At 44.3% G+C, this 22,358-nt stretch overlaps 3 protein-coding genes across 7 annotated transcripts in view; 2 read left to right on the top strand and 1 right to left on the bottom strand.

Annotated features, from left to right (window-relative positions):
• XB5897957.S (hypothetical LOC495453 S homeolog) overlaps positions 1 to 22,358 on the bottom strand; it is a 658,286-nt gene that overhangs the window by 617,923 nt on the left and 18,005 nt on the right.
• LOC121394778 (zinc finger protein 850-like) overlaps positions 1 to 22,358 on the top strand; it is a 209,650-nt gene that overhangs the window by 32,077 nt on the left and 155,215 nt on the right. Inside the window, exon 2 of the mRNA XM_041566775.1 lies at positions 12,012 to 12,125. Coding sequence (XP_041422709.1) covers positions 12,012 to 12,125 — 114 coding nt within the window. The remainder of the gene's footprint in view (positions 1 to 12,011; positions 12,126 to 22,358) is intronic.
• LOC121394828 (gastrula zinc finger protein XlCGF8.2DB-like) lies at positions 10,509 to 20,962 on the top strand. Of its 2 annotated transcripts, XM_041566968.1 has the most exons (3): positions 14,175 to 14,543; positions 14,897 to 15,001; positions 19,782 to 20,962. In XM_041566968.1, exons 2-3 carry the CDS (start codon positions 14,968 to 14,970, stop codon positions 20,897 to 20,899), a joined length of 1,152 nt encoding a protein of 383 aa, XP_041422902.1. In that variant the 5' UTR covers positions 14,175 to 14,543; positions 14,897 to 14,967; the 3' UTR covers positions 20,900 to 20,962. The 2 variants fall into 2 exon arrangements, with proteins under 2 accessions (XP_041422903.1, XP_041422902.1); XM_041566969.1 differs by lacking the exons at positions 14,175 to 14,543; positions 14,897 to 15,001 and adding an exon at positions 10,509 to 11,358.

Here is a 22,358-nt window from a genome sequence, read left to right on the forward strand (position 1 = left end):
CTGTAGAATTGTCACTGGTCCCTCCTTGAGCTTTGGCCTAGGGAAGTCCCACATGGTTTCAGCCCACAGCTCCCCAACCTTTTCTACCCATGAGCCACATTCAGATGTCGAATGATTTTAGGTGCAACACAAACATAAAGAAAGTTCCTGTTAGGTGCCATAAGGGCTGTGATTGGCTACTGGTAGCCCCTATGTGAACTGACAGTTGCAGGAGACTCTGTTGGGCAGAACAACTGGTTTTGTACAACTAAAACTTGTCTCCAAGTCTGGAATTCAATATAATCTCCTGCTTTGAGACCACTGGGAGCAACATCCAAGGAGTTGGGGAGCAACATGTTGTACCACATTGACTGGTTGTGGATCACTGAATTAGTCTGTTCTGTCAGTTTAAAGGGGAAGTTTACTGTGGTAATGACAAATAGTAGGATCTTAGCAATTGATATTGTGGTATAATTTGCAGTTGGCCTTTTCAAAAACAAAAAATCATGCCCTCCTAAACATTGGGGGGTCATCAGCATCTGACAGGGACACGGCAGACTGAGTGGGGTACAGTGTGAGAAGTCGGGTGTAATTCGGTGTCACATGACTGACAGAATCACACCAAAATCAAGCCATTGTCAAAGCTCTGCATCTGGTTTCTAGGGACAGTGTTACCCTAGCAACTAGATAATTATTTTTAAATTCCAGTCTGGGGAGATGGGAAATAAAATGCTGATGAATGAAAAAAAAACAAATAATTAAAACTACAGAAACTGATCAGAATTAATAACTCACAGAGTTAAGATAAGACACCCTCTTTGGACATTTAAATGCTCACCCCCAGGGAAACACAGAATTGCTCCTCTGCTTCATAGGTAAAGGGCAAATATTGCTAAAAATGTGTTTCCCTCACTATGGCTTTGCTGGAAACAAAAGTGCAACGTGAAAGATGCCAGTCCCAATAATGTGGCAGTTGCCAGCGGCAGCCATACTGGGGCACAGGAATGTAAATACTAAACAAGTGCCCAAAACCCCCACTCATTGGGCACATCACTCAGTTACATACCTCCCAACTGTCCCGTTTTTATGTAGGACAGTCCCGATTTTGACAGCTGAGTCCACACTCCCGGATTGTTAATAAAATGTCCCGACTTTCTCTTTGATCTCCTGTACTGACGCCATAAAAAGATACAAAGTGTCTACAACTTAATTAAATAAGAGACTATAGGCAGAGCCCAGACTACTCAGCAGCTGCACTTAGATACAATTGTAACTAATAAGATAAGCAGGGCTCTTGGGAGAACTGAGTCACAGCTTAAAGGGCAAGTTCACCATCATTACTGTAATAAAACATAAAACCTGGCCCTAAACCCCCCAGAAATGTGTTCAGACTTTTCTATAACCTGAAATATTTTGTAAAATATATTTTGTATTTAGGGGGTGTGGCCATGAAATGGGTGTGGCAAATCTTTTTGTCCCTCTCTTTATTTTGAAAATGTTGGAAGTCATGTAGTTCCAGGTCACACACATATGAAAATGTATCTGGTGTCCTGAGCTCGGGGTTGGACTGAAGCATTGGGGGCCCACTGGGTTCCAAACTCCTGGGCCCTCGCCCACATACTGGAACGCTGACACTTGGAAAATCTTTTTGTCACTCTTTCTATTTCCAAGATGTTGGGACGAATGCATAGATCCTGTATGGTCATTGGCTAAGCGTTACTCCCCAGGAGCACAGTTGGAGGTGGGCAGCCAATCACAGCTCTGCCTTCACACACACAGGAAATCATGCAGTTCCCCGTGTGGTCCACGTGTACATGAGAAGCTCATTGGCTCATATACTACAGTGTAAAGCACTGAATGCCCCGGCTCTACTGATCAGCCAGCAGGGAGTGGAATGGATGATAAAATTTTACTTTTAAAGGCACATTCTTTCTATTTTAAGGGGTTTCATGGCAAATGCCTGTTCTTGATACTATGGGGCATATTTATCAAAGAGTGCAGTCAATTAGTGTGACATTCAGCCACTCTCCATTCATTGCTATGGGATTTTTAAAGGCGTATTTATCAAAGGGTGAACTATGCATCAAACCATGTAAAATAATGTAAAATAGAAGAAAGTGTTTTTATTTTAATACCTTTTGCATCAAAAACATCTGTATTAGCTTGAAAACTGTTCTCAGCCCCTCCCCCTTTGCAACTTCCTGTCTCAGACTGTTCAGTATCTGAGCTGCAGCCAACAGCTCTTTCTGTATAAGCTATAGAGCAGCAGCCAATGAGGGAGGAGTGGGCGTGTCTGTGATGTCTCTCTCAGTCCTTCCCTGCAGACTTCTGTTAACCCTTACTGCTGGTTTTCCCTTCCCTGCTCCTTTCCCTCCCTCTCTGTCCTATTTATTTAACCCCCTCTCTGCCCTGTTTGTTTTCCTCCCCCTCCCTTCACTGCTTGTTCCTTTCTCTTGCCCTGCAATAATTGTGGAAAAGAAAGAAAAGCGTCTGTATAAATAAAACATAATCTGCTGCTAAATGTATTTTATTCTCTTCTGAGGACAATTTGTATAAGCAGTTAGTGTAAGTACCATAGTCATTTTATACCCAGTATTATGTTGTATACAAACACCAATCAACGTCTTATGCAGTGGCGTAACTAGATGTTGCTGGGCCCCACATCAAATTAATTTTAGGGCCCCAAACATATCCAGTGTTTGTCCTGTTTTACCAATATATGTTCAAATTGCTCATCAATGAGAGCCTCATGGGGCCCCCTGTACCTCCTGGGCCCCCCTGCAGCCGCAGGGTCTGCTTCCTCTGTAGTTACGCCCCTGGTCTTATGGGTTTTCCTTTGTAACTCCCTGCATCTGTTATTATATGTTATACAATTCCATCAGCTGCATTTATTACCTTGCAACTCCCTGCACCTCCCTATAAATTGTTCCATAACAGTGGCATTTCCCCTTGCAACTCCCTGCACCTCATTATAAATTGTTCCATAACAGCTGCATTTCCCCTTGCAACTCCCTGCACCTCATTATAAATTGTTCCATAACAGCTGCATTTCCCCTTGCAACTCCCTGCACCTGATCATAAATTGTTCCAGAACAGCTGCATTTTAACTTGCAACTCCCTGCACCTGATTATAAATTGTTGCAGAACAGTTGCATTTCCCCTTGCAACTCCCTGCACCTGATTATAAATTGTTCCAGAACAGCTGCATTTCCCCTTGCAACTCCCTGCACCTGATCATAAATTGTTACATAACAGCTGCATTCATTCCCTTGCAACTCACTATAAATTGTTCCATAACAGTGGCATTTCCCCTTGCAACTCCCTGCACCTCATTATAAATTGTTCCATAACAGCTGCATTTCCCCTTGCAACTCCCTGCACCTCATTATAAATTGTTCCATAACAGCTGCATTTCCCCTTGAAACTCCCTGCACCTGATCATAAATTGTTCCAGAACAGCTGCATTTTAACTTGCAACTCCCTGCACCTGATTATAAATTGTTGCAGAACAGTTGCATTTCCCCTTGCAACTCCCTGCACCTCATTATAAATTGTTCCATAACAGCTGCATTTCCAGTTGAAACTCCCTGCACCTGATCATAAATTGTTCCAGAACAGCTGCATTTTAACTTGCAACTCCCTGCACCTGATTATAAATTGTTGCAGAACAGTTGCATTTCCCCTTGCAACTCCCTGCACCTGATTATAAATTGTTCCAGAACAGCTGCATTTCCCCTTGCAACTCCCTGCACCTGATCATAAATTGTTACATAACAGCTGCATTCATTCCCTTGCAACTCCCTATAAATTGTTCCATAACAGTGGCATTTCCCCTTGCAACTCCCTGCACCTCATTATAAATTGTTCCATAACAGCTGCATTTCCCCTTGAAACTCCCTGCACCTGATCATAAATTGTTCCAGAACAGCTGCATTTTAACTTGCAACTCCCTGCACCTGATTATAAATTGTTCCAGAACAGCTGCATTTCCCCTTGCAACTCCCTGCACCTGATCATACATTGTTACATAACAGCTGCATTTATTCCCTTGCAACTCCCTGCACCTCCCTATAAATTGTTCCACAACAGCTGCATTTCCCCTTGCAACTCCCTGCACCTGATCATAAATTGTTCCAGAACAGCTGCATTTTAACTTGCTACTCCCTGCACCTGATTATAAATTGTTGCAGAACAGTTGCATTTCCCCTTGCAACTCCCTGCACCTGATCATATATCAATATGAAGGAAAACAAAGCTACAGCTGCTGTTCTGCAATATCATAACAGTGAATACTAATGGACACTGTTTGTATAAGTTTTATAAAGTAATAGAGGCAGGGAGTTGCACAGTGTATAACAATATATTATGGACTATAGATTATGTCCAGGTACAGGTGTGACTGATGCCTATTTGCTGTGGAACACAGGACAATACTGTTGTAGCAGGAAGAAGATCGCGTGGAAGAAGATGTCATCGGTGAACTCCCTGGACTGGACCTGCGCAGAAGGGTAAGTAACAAGTTAGGGGCATTTGCCCAGCGGGACGGGTAGGCCAGGGGGGAGGGGGGAGGATGGGCAACACACGGGAGGGGGGGAGGGTTTTTGCGCCAACTAGGTTTCCTTCCCCTTTAAGATATGAGGTGTGAGAAGGACAAAAGTGATGTCTACAATTTTCTGCAAAAGCATTTATTTGGTTGGTCCATCCTTAATAGGAATGTAGTTGTACCTCCCGTGTTATCTGCAATCATTTATTTAAGGTCTGGACTAAAAAATGAATTCTCAGAATATTTCAAAAAGAACCAAACTCTGAGAACAAATATGGGTAGAAATGTCATTTTATATACTGAGTTTACTGCATCAGCCTAAAGCTTCAGAATCTCTATAAGGGTAGGGACACACTGGGCGATTTGGGGAGATTTAGTCGCCTGGCGACTAATCGCAGCGACTTTTCTCCCCGAATGCCTCCCCTCACTCTGCGCCTGGATAAAATGAAAAGTCGCCGGCGCTAATCACACACGGTGATTCGTTTTCCGAAGTCGCCCGAAGTTGCCTCATGAGGAAACTTCGGGCGACTTCGGAAAACGAATCGCAGCGTGTGATTAGTGCAGGCAATTTTTCATTTTAGCCAGGCGCAGAGTGAGGGGAAGCATTCGGGTAAGATTGGTTGTGGAAAGTCGCGGCGATTAGTCGCCAGGCGACTAAATCTCCCCAAATCGCCCAGTGTGTCCCAGCCCTAACAGTAATGATTCAGGCCTTCCGAGTTGTCCACAGGGGTCGCCATTTGGATCCAATTAGGAGTGACAAGACCAATTACTAAACGATCATGCAAATTCCACAGATTACTTCCATTTAATGCAAATCAGAATTAATTACTAATCCGCTTGTATTGTGAATTTTATATTTTGTACATTTGTTATTATAAGGTGAGTCACTCCTCAAGCTCAGGTAAGTGACAGGAGCCATTAAAGCACTTTTGGAAGACTAAATTGCTGTGGGGAGTTACAGTTCACCTAAACTCAGGTAAGTGACAGCAGCTCGGAGCATGAAAAGAATGGAGTGCTACAGTGGGCATCTTCAGATACATATGTAGCGCTGTCAAGGGTCCGGCTTATTCAAAAAGTGCAGCACAGCCAGACCCCCCTTTTTAGGCCCAGACCCAGTACAAATGTACCCCATGTGCCTCCCTTGATGGCAGCCCTGAGTGTGCCTTCGGCCCACTGACGCCCAAGCAACTCCCGGTACCTTGAGTGCTCCCCGTTATTTTTCAAAGATCCAAATCACAGAGAGAATTCTTGTAGCAACTAAAGGTTTAATTACAAGGTAACACTTTAATACTAGAATTAAGTTGCTTTGTGTGTGGCAAGTCAAATACAATAGTGGCAAGTAGCCCCCAGAGGTGAAATAAACAAAGTGTAATTTACTACAGTCCTGAGGCAACTCCTCCTTGAGAGTAGAACACTGTGCTTGGGATCCTCAGTCCCGGGTCTTGTATCTTGGCACCCTACCTGGTTCTCAACACACCCACTGAAGTCCAAGTGGTTTATATACTACGGGGTCCTAACGCCACTATTCCTCCTCGTTGGAGCAAAAGGCTGCTCATTAGTTTCCCTAAGCCTCCCTGGAGTGACTACTGTATAACAAAACTAGCTATTAGGGATACACCGAATCCAGGATTCGGTTCGGGATTCGGCCAGGATTCAGCCTTTTCAGCAGGATTCAGATTCAGCCAAATCCTTCTGCCAGGCCAATCCGAATCCTAATTTGCATATACAAATTAGGGGTGGGGATGGAAATTGTGTGACTTTTTGTCACAAAACAAGGAAGTAAAAAATGTTTTCCCCTTCCCACCCCAATTTGCATATGCAAATTAGGATTCGGTTTGGTAATCGGCCGAATCTTTCACAAAGGATTCGGGGGTTTGGCCAAATCCAAAATAGTGGATTTGGTGCATCCCTACTAGCTATCACAAGCTAACCTTCTCTATTAACCTGGGGCCTGTAACAACCTCCCAGAGAGGTTAGGTCCCAAGAAAGACCCTGAGCACTTGGTGCTAAACCCTTTTATAACCGGACACCCTGCACTCTACTGGGCAAACCCTGAACTAAACTGAATTACAATGGACACAGGAAAGGGACAATAACTGCCTGGGTAAATCAAAAGGCTACTTTGGTGTCCGAAATATAGGGGAAACTGCCTGAATACAACACTTAAACCTCAGGATCTCTACTAGGGTTGCCACCTAGCCGGTATTTTACCGGCCTGGCCTGTGAAAATGCAGTTGATCCCAATGTTATTAATAGGGAATAAAGATAAATATATAGGAAGGTCAGTGATCCCAATGTTATTAATAGGGAATAAAGATAAATATTTAGGAAGGTCAGTGATCCCAATGTTATTAATAGGGAATAAAGATAAATATATAGGAAGGTCAGTGATCCCAATGTTATTAATAGGAATAAAGATAAATATATAGGAAGGCCAGTGATCGCAATGTTATTAATAGGGAATAAAGATAAATATATAGGAAGGTAAGTGATCCCAATGTTATTGATAGGGAGAAAAGATAAATATATAGGAAGGTCAGTGATCACAATGTTATTAATAGGAATAAAGATAAATATATAGGAAGGTCAGTGATCCCAATGTTATTAATAGGGAATAAAGATAAATATATAGGAAGGTCAGTGATCCCAATGTTATTAATAGGGAATAAAGATAAATATATAGGAAGGTCAGTGATCCCAATGTTATTAATAGGGAATAAAGATAAATATTTAGGAAGGTCAGTGATCCCAATGTTATTAATAGGGAATAAAGATAAATATATAGGAAGGTCAGTGATCCCAATGTTATTAATAGGGAATAAAGATAAATATATAGGAAGGTCAGTGATCCCAATGTTATTAATAGGGAATAAAGATAAATATATAGGAAGGTCAGTGATCCCAATGTTATTAATAGGAATAAAGATAAATATATAGGAAGGTCAGTGATCCCAATGTTATTAATAGGGAATAAAGATAAATATATAGGAAGGTCAGTGATCCCAATGTTATTAATAGGGAATAAAGATAAATATATAGGAAGGTCAGTGATCCCAATGTTATTAATAGGGAATAAAGATAAATATATAGGAAGGTCAGTGATATGATCCCAATGGTATTAATAGGGAATAAAGATAAATATATAGGAAGGTCAGTGATCCCAATGTTATTAATAGGGAATAAAGATAAATATATAGGAAGGTCAGTGATCCCAATGTTATTAATAGGGAATAAAGATAAATATATAGGAAGGTCAGTGATCCCAATGTTATTAATAGGGAATAAAGATAAATATATAAGAAGGCCAGTGATCCCAATGTTATTAATAGGGAATAAAGATAAATATATAGGAAGGTCAGTGATCCCAATGTTATTAATAGGGAATAAAGATAAATATATAGGAAGGCCAGTGATCCCAATGTTATTAATAGGGAATAAAGATAAATATATAGGAAGGTCAGTGAGCCCAATGTTATTAATAGGGAATAAAGATAAATATATAGGAAGGTCAGTGATCCCAATGTTATTAATAGGGAATAAAGATAAATATATAGGAAGGTCAGTGATCCCAATGTTATTAATAGGGAATAAAGATAAATATATAGGAAGGTCAGTGATCCCAATGTTATTAATAGGGAATAAAGATAAATATTTAGGAAGGTCAGTGATCCCAATGTTATTAATAGGGAATAAAGATAAATATATAGGAAGGTCAGTGATCCCAATGTTATTAATAGGGAATAAAGATAAATATATAGGAAGGTCAGTGAGCCCAATGTTATTAATAGGGAATAAAGATAAATATATAGGAAGGTCAGTGATATGATCCCTTCGGCCTCGTTTTTTTATATGGTCATGAAACTCCTCTGTAACTTATAATATCCTTATATTTTACAAGAGGGGGTACTTTATTCACTGTATTTATATCTCACACAACTTCAGAACAAAGCACTGTACAGCAGAAAAATTACAATGGGGGTCCCTGCCCCATCGAGCTTACAGTCTAACAGGGAGAGTAAAGCTGGCCACAGACACAAAGATCCGATCGTTGGAATCATTGTACGATCGGACTTTCCCATCTCCCTACCTGCCACTAACCATTCAGATCAAAGTCTTACCATTCAGACCAAATAAGGTAGTTAAAGAACAGATCAGCCGATGTTCTGCCCCTGACAGAAATCGTACGATAGACAAAGCTGGTGACAGTCTCCCACTGAAAATCATACGATCGGCAATACACGCAGAGATATTATCGGCAGCCGACAGAAATTTTCTAACCTGTCCCATCGACCAAACGACCGATCTCCGCCGGACGAAAAATGTCAGGACTCTCCACACACGTTCCGAAAATCGTACGAATCCTCGTTTCGTACGATGAGATCTTTGCGTCTATGGCCAGCTTTAGTGAAACAATAGTGTGCTGTAGGCTACAGTGCGAGGTGTTCTGCAAGCACTCCAAGAGGTAGTCTTTGAGTTTAATCCTGAAGAGACTATGCTCTGCCTCTTTCCTGGGGCTTCATCATCTTTTGGAATGGTGGGTAAAGAATTGGGCCTGGGCAGGTTGCAAGCTTAGTAGGCAAAGCTAACGACAGACTAGCCCTGTAATAGTCACTCTAAGGGAGTCATTTACTTAAACTCAAATTTTTCCTCATAATTCCAGTAAAACAAACTCAACCAAATGCCCTTCCACGACTTTACCTTATTTATTAATAAAATAACATAAAACATGTGGTTCAGGAAAAGTCTTGAGAAAAAACTCAAATTGTATGCATTTTTCTGGTTTGACTCCCGAATCTCAGGATTTTTTCAAGTTATCGCCTGAAAACCCCAAATTTTTCTGCATTTTTAGTAGCTTCGGGTTTAGTAAATCTTAAAAAAATTGAGTTTTTAAAAAAAAAAAAAAAATTCAAGTTTTGCCCTTTAAAAGCTGCCCAGAAAAATTTGAGCTCTAATAAATAACCCGCTTAGTGTGAAAGACGGGTTAGTAGTAGTTAGTGGAGCAGCCAGAGGCCCCAGCAAGGAGGCTAATACACAATTCCACCTATATAGGGAATCAAGTGAAGAACATAGAGAGTAAGTTCAATAAAGAATTTTATTTGGTTTGACAGAATCCTTGGATCTCCAATTATTTGCAGCATCTGTCGGTTTATAGGTTAATTATTTTCAGCATCTGACAGTTAATAGGTTAATTATTTGCAGCCTATGTCAGTTTATAGGTTAATTATTTGCAGCATCTGACAGTTTATTGGTTAATTATTTGCAGCATTTGTTGGTTTATAGGTCCACTTTACTGGGAGTTGCCGGGAGTTTCAAAAGGAAACATTGCACTTCAAAATCACGCCTACGTTTGGGCTACACATATACATAAACTAATGTTAAAATGAGCATTTTGAGTCACTTTGGTGCTATCTATATATGTATCACAGAGATGACTCTGGTGCCTATATATTTTTTTTTTCTTTAGAAAAATAGAAAATTTATGAAAATAAAAAACTGCCACAGCCAGAGAGTATCTGATCCCATGTCGGAGCTGGGATTGTGAGGGGTTTAGCCGTGAAAGTCACTTGTAGCGGAAGTGATGTCACATGTAAAACAGTAGTGATGTCACACTTGAGTTACCACTTGTTCGGTTTTGATCTGAACAGTTCGGTTTTTCTAAGGCCTGTTCGGGTCTCAACTTTCTGTGTGGTTTCCAGCCTTGTGAAACCCCAACATTAATCTGGCAGAATAAAAAAAAATTAAAGATACTCACCTTGACGTGGCTTATGAAGTGCGGTTCATTTCTTGTTGTTAAAGAAACAGAAATAAGGAAATCAATAAAAAATAAGAAATAGTTTTCCTAAATGAGCATTGCTGTATTTCAGAGCTTTCTGGATAACTGATTTGTGTATAACAGATCCCATACCTGTAGTTAAAGGATTGCTCTTACTCATGGTGCAGAAGAGACAGAGGTCGGGTTTTCAGCCGAGTGGGTTTCAACTGGACGTCTCAGGGCTGTAAGTTCAAAACTTTGTGTCCCATTTAAAACATTGCGAAAACTTGACAGAAACCCATCCATTTGCATATTAGTGATGTAATAAACCTGACCCAGCATCATAACTCCATGACATCATTGTGCCTGCCTCTGATGTCATCATGCCCACCCCAACATCACAGCTCCTCCCCCAATGCTATCTGACCCGCCCCCATTGTTGTGGTTTAGCCAAAAGGTGCAACGCTCTGTCACACACAGCTCAATACGTCACTTGTGTAAGCTACGGGGAGCGAGGTCCAGGGCCTAAATAATACCAGACCTAAATACAGCCCTGGCCCCAGGGTGGGTGAGTAATGGCAGCGCTTGGGACACCTCAGAGAGGTAAATAAAATGGCCACAATTCATAAGGATTTTCTCCAACAAAGTGTATGTGTTACTGTTATACAAATAGATTCTCTGTCATTATCCATCTTCCCCCCCACACAAGAAACAAGGATTTTATGAAAACACAAAACTGCAGTTACTCGTCTCACTCAGACTCATTCACCTCACACAACTCATACAGACTCTGCTACACTCTCTATTGCTGCAGTCACATGCCTCTGACATCACATCTTCCCGCCCACATCTTGGTCACATGGTGTAACCTCCCAACTTCTTCATACACAATAGTGTGAGTTACCTCAGCTGTGCCCTCCCCCATACTGTTACTGAGCAGCCTCTTACCTCTCCCATTAACTAACAGCAACCGAATTCTCATCCCCTGCCAATAATGTCCGACTCCTGCCTCAACCTCCATCATCCTCTGTGTCTGCAGCTTCTCTGCCTCTCTCCTCCTCACATCTCCTGCCTGGCCTGCTAGGTAAGTCATTCCCTCCTCCTCCTCCTCCTCCTCCTGTACTGTCTGTGGGACTGGGGCTTAATCCTGCTGCAGGGACTGATAGAGAGGGGAGACTGGGGGTTAATCCTGCTGCAGGGACTGATAGAGAGGGGAGACTGGGGGTTAATCCTGCTGCAGGGACTGATAGAGAGGGGAGACTGGGGGTTAATCCTGCTGCAGGGACTGATAGAGAGGGGAGACTGGGGGTTAATCCTGCTGCAGGGACTGATAGAGAGGGGAGACTGTGGGACTGGGGGATAAACTGGTCCCAGTACAACATGTATTTATTGTAGTGATATGAGAGGGGGGATCCCCACAGGCAGCTTTATATGGTGGGTTTGTGTTCCTTGCTGTCAGGTTCTCCAGAGATGGAAACAAGGAGGTTAGAGGGGAAATGGGAGAATGAAGAGCCGGACACTGAGGATCCTCTGGACACAATAAAGAGGGAAATGGATCCGGTTCCTGGGGCCGGTGAGTAACGTTTGTGTAGGACACATGTGGTTACACAGAGCTCAGCTTTGCTGGAGGGACAGGAGGGGTTAAACCCCAGCAGGAGGTTCTGCCCTACAGACATAATTCCCAGTAGAATTCCTTACTCCCAGCTTTACATGACACTGCCCATTACTTACTGGCAGGTTCCCCAGAGGCACAAGCAGAAATGTTACAGATAAAGACAGAGAAAGAAGAACTGGACTGTGGAGATGATCAGAACCCAAAGGAAAGCTCAGCAGTTCCACTTACTGATGGGGGTAAGTAGTCAGAGACAGTGCCGTGTACAAGATGATCTGCTCATTAATTACACACACAGATTTGTTCAGGCAGTTGCATTAAAGTGTAAGCCTATGTGGGCACCTTGGGGTAGTTTGGACAAACCATCCTACGTTCTCACCAGATTACAGATCAAGAATTAGAACTTCAAACATCTGGGGCCTAGAATGTGTAAAGGACCCAATGGGGCTCTGAGCTTTGAAATCGAGTGAGTGAAATTGTCTGATTGGTTGTCTGTGGCTCTGCCCACTTTTTCTTACCTTGAATCTGTGGTCTCCAGTGACAAAATGTAGAAAGTTTGGGGACCCTGACGTTAAACGTGTGAGAATGGCAGCAGTTAAAATACATTAAACAAAATGTGGCATGTGGCTAGGCCAGTACTGGTACTCTGCACATTTTATATTCTTCAATCAAGCAGTTAATTACCCCACTTAAATCAATGAAAGTAATGTGATTGGCTGTTGGCAACTCCACCTTCTTTTACTAACCATGACCTGTAGTGACCAACTGTGAGTTTGGGGATCCTGGAATAAATACTGTGAAAATTCCCCCATTGAAAGTTAAGGGGTGAAATCTGATTGGCTGTTTGTAGATCTGGCCACTTTTGGGCATCCAACAAATATCTTTTCATTCTGGTTGACCCCATGACTAGGGAAATATCAGGTCGGCCTGATACCCACGGGTCGGGCAGGTTTGGGCCAACCACACCGCTCCTCTTGTGGGTCTCAGGCTCTTCTGCTTGCTCTCCCCGCCCGTGACCTTAGACTTAGTCGGTTTTTCGGATTCCGCCCCTTTTGTGATGTCATCGGCGGGCGGATCAGTGTAGTTCTATAAAAGGAGGGGGGAAGGCAGGTCTGGGTCAGGTGCGGGTTGAGGTTTTCGTAACCTACATATCACTACACATGACTGTGAATTAAGTTTGCTTAGTGTAGCCTCAAAGCTCTAACTCTTGCAGCCGTTTAAATTTCCCCATTAAAGTCAATGGGTAAAACTTGATTGGCTGTTGTTGGCTCCTCCCACTATGGGTCAGTCAACAAATGTCACTATTTCATATGAGATGGCCTCATGGTTGTGTGATTCAAATTTGTTGAGTTAAGCTTCAAAGCTGTAACTGTGGCATCAGTTTGGAAATCTTCCCGGTCAAAGTCAATGGAAAAATTGGGGTGTTTGGAGCACCGCCCCAAAAAGACAGAGGGCGGGATAGCTAAGAAAAGCACAAGAAACCTGCTCCTCTATAGGACAAAGAAGTGTGGAGAGTTTGGGTGTTGTACCCCTAAAGCTGAAGCAAATTGGAGGCGCTAAGAATAAGAAGAGGTGGAAGAATAAGCTGAATATAACCCAAAAAAATATACCTATGAAAGTACCAGGGGGTAGAGTCCTGCAGCGGGTCGGGTACCCGCGGGTTACCCGCAAAAACCTGCGGTATCCTGCAGGTTTTAGGTAGGAGTTCCGGGTGCGGGTATAGACACGGGTTAGCGGTTCTGCAGTTCAGGGGTCTTCTCAATAGTGATTTTTGCTCCTTTTTTCTGATCACGCCTACTTCAGACGATGTCACTTCCGGTTAACAATGACAGCACTTCCTGATTCTTGATGATCAGCGGGTCCGAGTTGCGGATACGGTACTTGCGGGTTGGGTATCAGGTCGAAGCGGGTAAGAATGTGGGTTGCGGGTCCGGGTTGTGGATTGCACGAACGCGTCGATCCGCGCAGGACTCTACCAGGGGGTATGAAACGCGTAAGGCGGAATATCAGTTGGTCTGTGCGCCTATTTTTTTTAACTCAATGTTAAATAAAAACTACCTTTTTTACTTAAATACAGAGTTTTTCTGATATCTTTTTGTGTTTGATACATGTGCCCTTAGAACTGGGCGCTATATCCCAGCAACAATGGGCCCTTTGACAAGAACTCTATATTGCAACATATAATTGCTTTTTTTTTTTCTTTTTGAAGAATAAGCTGAAGTCAAAGAACAATATGATGGGTTTTTTTCAAATCAATATAATAATAATAATAATAATAATAATAGTAATAATAATAAACATAGATATTGTTGCAGGTGCTATTAACTCCTAACTATGCCATTGTTACAATCTGCCCTGACCAATAGTCACTGGCTGGGGTATCAGCAGAGGTGGAGGAGTTGTGTGCCCAGATAATGGTTCTGTGGGATTTCTCTATCCATAGGGGCGGCACATTTGGGAAAGACGAACCAATAATATCATAGGACATTCATTTTCGTATGATATTCAGTGCGTGTGTATGGTGGGATATGAGCCGACCATTAATGGCAGAAGACTTGGATATTGATCGGCTTGTCGATCAGCCCAGGCGGAAAATTTTAGATCCTTTGAAGGCACCTGAGCATCGGCCATTGTTAGTGCTGAATCATCAGATACAGGTAGAATCCTATTGTTTCTATTGTATATCTGACCATTCAGCTCTACACGTGTGTATTGGAATGAACCATCTTTCCTGGATACTAGGGATGCACCGAATCCACTATTTTCCATATGCAAATTAGGGACGGGAAGGGGAAAACATTTTTTACTTCCTTGTTTTGTGACAAAAAGTCACGCAATTTCCCTCCCGTCTAATTTTCATATGCAAATTAGGATTTGGTTCAGGCCAGGTAGAAAGATTCGGCTGAATCCCGAACCGAATCCTGGATTAGGTGCGTCCAATTACAGTAAAAAGTACAAAAGTGTAAGGCCCGTTTACTCAGGATTACTTTGTATTTTGCCTTTCTGACAGATTTCCCACTAAAGGAGCCAGAAGTATCACAAACAAAAGAAGAGCTGGACTCTGAAGATCAACTGATTCCAATGGGAAAGTCAACTGTTTCACTTACTGACAGGGGTAAGTATTTTGGGATTCTGTCTGTTTAACTAGGCTGGAGTTTAGGGGTCTCACTGCTTGTGTCTGTGGGTCAGTAACACTGGAGTGTAGGGGTCTCACTGCTTGTGTCTGTGGCTCAGTAACACTGGAGTTTAGGGGTCTCACTGCTTGTGTCTGTGGCTCAGTAACACTGGAGTTTAGGGGTCTCACTGCTTGTGTCTGTGGGTCAGTAACACTGGAGTTTAGGGGTCTCACTTTCTGTGTCTGTGGCTCAGTAACGCTGGAGTTTAGGGGTCTCACTGCTTGTGTCTGTGGCTCAGTAACACTGGAGTTTAGGGGTCTCACTGCTTGTGTCTGTGGCTCAGTAACGCTGGAGTTTAGGGGTCTCACTGCTTGTGTCTGTGGCTCAGTAACACTGGAGTTTAGGGGTCTCACTGCTTGTGTCTGTGGGTCAGTAACACTGGAGTTTAGGGGTCTCACTGCTTGTGTCTGTGGGTCAGTAACACTGGAGTTTAGGGGTCTCACTGCTTGTGTCTGTGGGTCAGTAACACTGGAGTTTAGGGGTCTCACTGCTTGTGTCTGTGGCTCAGTAACACTGGAGTTTAGGGGTCTCACTGCTTGTGTCTGTGGGTCAGTAACACTGGAGTTTAGGGGTCTCACTGCTTGTGTCTGTGGCTCAGTAACACTGGAGTTTAGGGGTTTCACTGCTTGTGTCTGTGGGTCAGTAACACTGGAGTTTAGGGGTCTCACTGCTTGTGTCTGTGGGTCAGTAACACTGGAGTTTAGGGGTCTCACTGCTTGTGTCTGTGGCTCAGTAACACTGGGCTGGAATTTAGGGGTCTCACTGCTTGTGTCTGTGGCTCAGTAACACTGGAGTTTAGGGGTCTCACTGCTTGTGTCTGTGGCTCAGTAACACTGGAGTTTAGGGGTCTCACTGCTTGTGTCTGTGGCTCAGTAACACTGGAGTTTAGGGGTCTCACTGCTTGTGTCTGTGGGTCAGTAACACTGGAGTTTAGGGGTTTCACTGCTTGTGTCTGTGGCTCAGTAACACTGGGCTGGAATTTAGGGGTTTCACTGCTTGTGTCTGTGGGTCAGTAACACTGGAGTTTAGGGGTCTCACTGCTTGTGTCTGTGGCTCAGTAACACTGGAGTTTAGGGGTCTCACTGCTTGTGTCTGTGGCTCAGTAACACTGGAGTTTAGGGGTCTCACTGCTTGTGTCTGTGGCTCAGTAACACTGGAGTTTAGGGGTCTCACTGCTTGTGTCTGTGGGTCAGTAACACTGGAGTTTAGGGGTCTCACTGCTTGTGTCTGTGGGTCAGTAACACTGGAGTTTAGGGGTCTCACTGCTTGTGTCTGTGGGTCAGTAACACTGGAGTTTAGGGGTTTCACTGCTTGTGTCTGTGGCTCAGTAACACTGGGCTGGAATTTAGGGGTTTCACTGCTTGTGTCTGTGGGTCAGTAACACTGGAGTTTAGGGGTCTCACTGCTTGTGTCTGTGGCTCAGTAACACTGGGCTGGAATTTAGGGGTTTCACTGCTTGTGTCTGTGGGTCAGTAACACTGGAGTTTAGGGGTCTCACTGCTTGTGTCTGTGGCTCAGTAACACTGGAGTTTAGGGGTCTCACTGCTTGTGTCTGTGGCTCAGTAACACTGGAGTTTAGGGGTCTCACTGCTTGTGTCTGTGGGTCAGTAACACTGGAGTTTAGGGGTCTCACTGCTTGTGTCTGTGGCTCAGTAACACTGGAGTTTAGGGGTCTCACTGCTTGTGTCTGTGGGTCAGTAACACTGGAGTTTAGGGGTTTCACTGCTTGTGTCTGTGGGTCAGTAACACTGGAGTTTAGGGGTCTCACTGCTTGTGTCTGTGGGTCAGTAACACTGGAGTTTAGGGGTCTCACTGCTTGTGTCTGTGGCTCAGTAACACTGGGCTGGAATTTAGGGGTCTCACTGCTTGTGTCTGTGGCTCAGTAACACTGGAGTTTAGGGGTCTCACTGCTTGTGTCTGTGGCTCAGTAACACTGGAGTTTAGGGGTCTCACTGCTTGTGTCTGTGGCTCAGTAACACTGGAGTTTAGGGGTCTCACTGCTTGTGTCTGTGGGTCAGTAACACTGGAGTTTAGGGGTTTCACTGCTTGTGTCTGTGGCTCAGTAACACTGGGCTGGAATTTAGGGGTTTCACTGCTTGTGTCTGTGGGTCAGTAACACTGGAGTTTAGGGGTCTCACTGCTTGTGTCTGTGGCTCAGTAACACTGGAGTTTAGGGGTCTCACTGCTTGTGTCTGTGGCTCAGTAACACTGGAGTTTAGGGGTCTCACTGCTTGTGTCTGTGGGTCAGTAACACTGGAGTTTAGGGGTTTCACTGCTTGTGTCTGTGGCTCAGTAACACTGGGCTGGAATTTAGGGGTTTCACTGCTTGTGTCTGTGGGTCAGTAACACTGGAGTTTAGGGGTCTCACTGCTTGTGTCTGTGGCTCAGTAACACTGGGCTGGAATTTAGGGGTTTCACTGCTTGTGTCTGTGGGTCAGTAACACTGGAGTTTAGGGGTCTCACTGCTTGTGTCTGTGGCTCAGTAACACTGGAGTTTAGGGGTCTCACTGCTTGTGTCTGTGGCTCAGTAACACTGGAGTTTAGGGGTCTCACTGCTTGTGTCTGTGGGTCAGTAACACTGGAGTTTAGGGGTCTCACTTTCTGTGTCTGTGGCTCAGTAACACTGGAGTTTAGGGGTCTCACTGCTTGTGTCTGTGGGTCAGTAACACTGGAGTTTAGGGGTCTCACTGCTTGTGTCTGTGGCTCAGTAACACTGGAGTTTAGGGGTCTCACTGCTTGTGTCTGTGGCTCAGTAACACTGGAGTTTAGGGGTCTCACTGCTTGTGTCTGTGGGTCAGTAACACTGGAGTTTAGGGGTCTCACTGCTTGTGTCTGTGGGTCAGTAACACTGGAGTTTAGGGGTTTCACTGCTTGTGTCTGTGGGTCAGTAACACTGGAGTTTAGGGGTCTCACTGCTTGTGTCTGTGGGTCAGTAACACTGGAGTTTAGGGGTCTCACTGCTTGTGTCTGTGGCCTCAGTAACACTGGGCTGGAATTTAGGGGTCTCACTGCTTGTGTCTGTGGCTCAGTAACACTGGAGTTTAGGGGTCTCACTGCTTGTGTCTGTGGCTCAGTAACACTGGAGTTTAGGGGTCTCACTGCTTGTGTCTGTGGGTCAGTAACACTGGAGTTTAGGGGTTTCACTGCTTGTGTCTGTGGCTCAGTAACACTGGGCTGGAATTTAGGGGTTTCACTGCTTGTGTCTGTGGCTCAGTAACACTGGAGTTTAGGGGTCTCACTGCTTGTGTCTGTGGCTCAGTAACACTGGAGTTTAGGGGTCTCACTGCTTGTGTCTGTGGCTCAGTAACACTGGAGTTTAGGGGTCTCACTGCTTGTGTCTGTGGCTCAGTAACACTGGAGTTTAGGGGTCTCACTGCTTGTGTCTGTGGGTCAGTAACACTGGAGTTTAGGGGTTTCACTGCTTGTGTCTGTGGCTCAGTAACACTGGGCTGGAATTTAGGGGTTTCACTGCTTGTGTCTGTGGGTCAGTAACACTGGAGTTTAGGGGTCTCACTGCTTGTGTCTGTGGCTCAGTAACACTGGGCTGGAATTTAGGGGTTTCATTGCTTGTGTCTGTGGGTCAGTAACACTGGAGTTTAGGGGTCTCACTGCTTGTGTCTGTGGCTCAGTAACACTGGAGTTTAGGGGTCTCACTGCTTGTGTCTGTGGGTCAGTAACACTGGAGTTTAGGGGTTTCACTGCTTGTGTCTGTGGCTCAGTAACACTGGGCTGGAATTTAGGGGTTTCACTGCTTGTGTCTGTGGGTCAGTAACACTGGAGTTTAGGGGTCTCACTGCTTGTGTCTGTGGGTCAGTAACACTGGAGTTTAGGGGTCTCACTGCTTGTGTCTGTGGGTCAGTAACACTGGAGTTTAGGGGTCTCACTGCTTGTGTCTGTGGGTCAGTAACACTGGAGTTTAGGGGTCTCACTGCTTGTGTCTGTGGGTCAGTAACACTGGAGTTTAGGGGTCTCACTGCTTGTGTCTGTGGGTCAGTAACACTGGAGGTTAGGGGTCTCACTGCTTGTGTCTGTGGCTCAGTAACACTGGAGTTTAGGGGTCTCACTGCTTGTGTCTGTGGGTCAGTAACACTGGAGTTTAGGGGTCTCACTGCTTGTGTCTGTGGGTCAGTAACACTGGAGTTTAGGGGTCTCACTGCTTGTGTCTGTGGGTCAGTAACACGAGTTTAGGGGTCTCACTGCTTGTGTCTGTGGGTCAGTAACACTGGAGTTTAGGGGTCTCACTGCTTGTGTCTGTGGCTCAGTAACGCTGGAGTTTAGGGGTCTCACTGCTTGTGTCTGTGGCTCAGTAACGCTGGAGTTTAGGGGTCTCACTGCTTGTGTCTGTGGCTCAGTAACACTGGAGTTTAGGGGTCTCACTGCTTGTGTCTGTGGGTCAGTAACACTGGAGTTTAGGGGTCTCACTGCTTGTGTCTGTGGGTCAGTAACACTGGAGTTTAGGGGTCTCACTGCTTGTGTCTGTGGCTCAGTAACACTGGAGTTTAGGGGTCTCACTGCTTGTGTCCGTGGCTCAGTAACACTGGAGTTTAGGGGTCTCACTGCTTGTGTCTGTGGGTCAGTAACACTGGGCTGGAGTTTAGGAATAGATATTGCCCTGTACTAAGCACAATTCAGCAGGAAAAGCCCCCTAAGTTAGTTCATAGCCTGTATAGATAGATCCCCTAAAACTATGAAGTAAAAACAAACCAATTTACCACACAGGGGAGGAAACCGTCACTGCTGAGGAAAAACTGGAGAACACAGAGCTGCAAGAAGATTTTCCTTGGATGAACCCTCTTCTAACACAACAAAACATTCAGCCAAGGGAAAAACCATTTAAGTGCACAGAATGTGGGAAAGGTTTCCTTCACAATCGCTCACTTCTGTCTCACCAAGCAACAATTCATAAAGGGCTCAAACCTTTCTCATGCACAGAATGTGGGAAATGTTTTACCAGAAAACACAGCCTTAAATACCATGAAGAGATTCACATACATGTAAAACGTTTCAAATGTAGAGACTGCGGGCAGTGCTTCTTACACTTAAGGGAACTTCAACAACACAGTGTAATCCATACTGAGGAGAAACCATTCACGTGCACGGAATGTGGGAAAAGGTTCAATCTGAAATGTGCCCTTTGTAGCCACCAAAGAATTCACACGGGGAAAAAACCTTTGATTTGTACAGAATGTGGGAAAGATTTCTCCTCCAACCTCTGCCTTGAGCTACACTTGAAGATCCACAGAGGGGAGAAACCATTTAGGTGCACAGAATGTGGGAAGGAGTATGCCTACAGCAGCAGCCTTCGTCTGCACATGAAAATACACACAGGGGAAAAAATATTTATCTGCACAGAATGTGGGAAAAGGTTCTTGCAGAGGAGCCTCCTTCTGCTACACGCGAAAGTGCACAGCGGGGAGAAACCATTCACATGCACAGAATGTGGTAAGAGCTTCACACAGAAAAAGCTGTTAATCGGCCACCAGTCAGTTCACACGGGGGAGAAACCATTCACATGTTCAGAGTGTGGGAAACTGTTTTCCAAAAAGGGAGACCTTCTCACACACCAGAGACGTCACACAGGAGTGAAACCATTCAAGTGCACACACTGCGGGAAAAGCTTCTTTGCAAGTAGCAATTTTCGCGCCCATGAGAAAATTCACACAGGGGAGAAACCATTCACATGTACAGAATGCGGTAAAGGCTTCCCTCTTCGGAGTTATCTTCGAGTTCACCAGAGAACCCACACAGGGGAGAGACCTTTCTCATGTGATATATGTGGGAAAAGTTACGCCCAATGTGGTGCCCTTAATGTACACAAGAGATCTCACTGTAGGTAGAAGATATGACTTGCTATTGTGCTTCTGTTTTTAATATGAGATTAAAGTGACTGTGGTACCTCAGTCATGGTTTCATGGGCACTGAAAGACAAGAGAGTGTGCCGAGTCTCCTGCTACGTCTTACAGTTCGACTGTAAAAATAACTGGGAGAATTTCGGGGACGCCCTTTACCTCCTCTCCTGCACATGGCTTCTTCTTTAGATGCGTGCCACTTCCGGGTTTGACGTCATAACGCTAGGAGCAAAATTCAAATATTTAAAGGCTCCACATCCTACTTCCCATTGCCCTATGTAGGTCTATTGTACATAGTTCCTGGGTGCGTTTCTAGTCTGGTTTCTCTGTTCTTTGACCCTTGCCTTGACCATCGCTGCCTGAATCAACCTTTGTCTGTTATTCACTATTCTTCTGGATCCTGACTGTACTGCACTGACTGGTTTTGACCCGGCCTGTTCTACGACTATGCTTAGCTCTAACTCCGTCCCTCCTGTCACATGTTATGGTTCCCTTGTCTACCTAGAACACTAGCCTTGGTTCTCTCACTTTAAGACCTGGTGGCATACGAGTAGTGGAAGCAAAAGGCAGCTGTTATAGGTGGAAATGTGAGCCATAACCGGAACCTTGGGATCTGTTCTGGATTTTGGGAGACCAAACATAACATCCACCATCATCTAGGAGCCAGACGAGGAGCATGAGTGTCTTTAGAATTGACCTAAGTCATAGCCTTAGGATCAAACCCATTCCAATGAACCCGATATGGAATATTTCCTCTCTACTATATTTTCTACCTTAAACACTTAAAGGGATACTGTAATGGGAAAAATGAATCAGTTAATAGTGCTGCTCCAGCAGAATTCTGCACTGAAATCCATTTCTCAAAAGAGCAAACAGATTTTTTTATATTCAATCTTAAAATCTGACATGGGGCTAGACATATTGTCAATTTCCCAGCTGCCCCTGGTCATGTGACTTGTGCCTGCACTTTAGGAGAGAAATGCTTTCTGGCAGGCTGCTGTTTTTCCTTCTCAATGTAACTGAATGTGTCTCAGTGGGACATGGGTTTTTACTACTGAGTGTTCTTCTTAGATCTACCAGGCAGCTGTTATCTTGTGTAAAGCTGGCCATAGATGTTGAGATTTTTAAAAGATCAGATCCTGATCGTGAGACCACGATCTTCTCAGAACGATCGTACGATCGTATGAATCTACCATCAACTAAAAAGACCAATTTACCAGGAAAACAAAGGGGAGCTGCCTGCTTGGCCCTGCAAACATAGAGAGATTGCACTGGGACCGACAAAGATTTTTTGACCTGGCCGATCAATTTCCCGACAGATGTCGGCCGAAACATCGTAAGATGTACGATCGTTCGAATACCACTAACCGCACGATAATTTCGAAGGATTGGTCGGGCTTCCCTAAAATCGGTCGTTCGGCAAGAAGAATCGTCGCGTCTATGGGGA

The sequence above is a fragment of the Xenopus laevis genome, chromosome 6L (genome assembly GCF_017654675.1).
Source record: "Xenopus laevis strain J_2021 chromosome 6L, Xenopus_laevis_v10.1, whole genome shotgun sequence".
Classification (NCBI taxonomy): Eukaryota; Metazoa; Chordata; class Amphibia; order Anura; family Pipidae; genus Xenopus; species Xenopus laevis.

Excerpts from the sequence above, each read along its gene's own strand:
- LOC121394828 (XM_041566968.1), top strand. The coding sequence starts at position 14,968 with ATGGGAAAGTCAACTGTTTCACTTACTGACAGGG. Across the intron at positions 15,002-19,781 it reads TGTTTCACTTACTGACAGGG|GGGAGGAAACCGTCACTGCT; the intron begins GTAAGTATTTTG and ends TTTACCACACAG.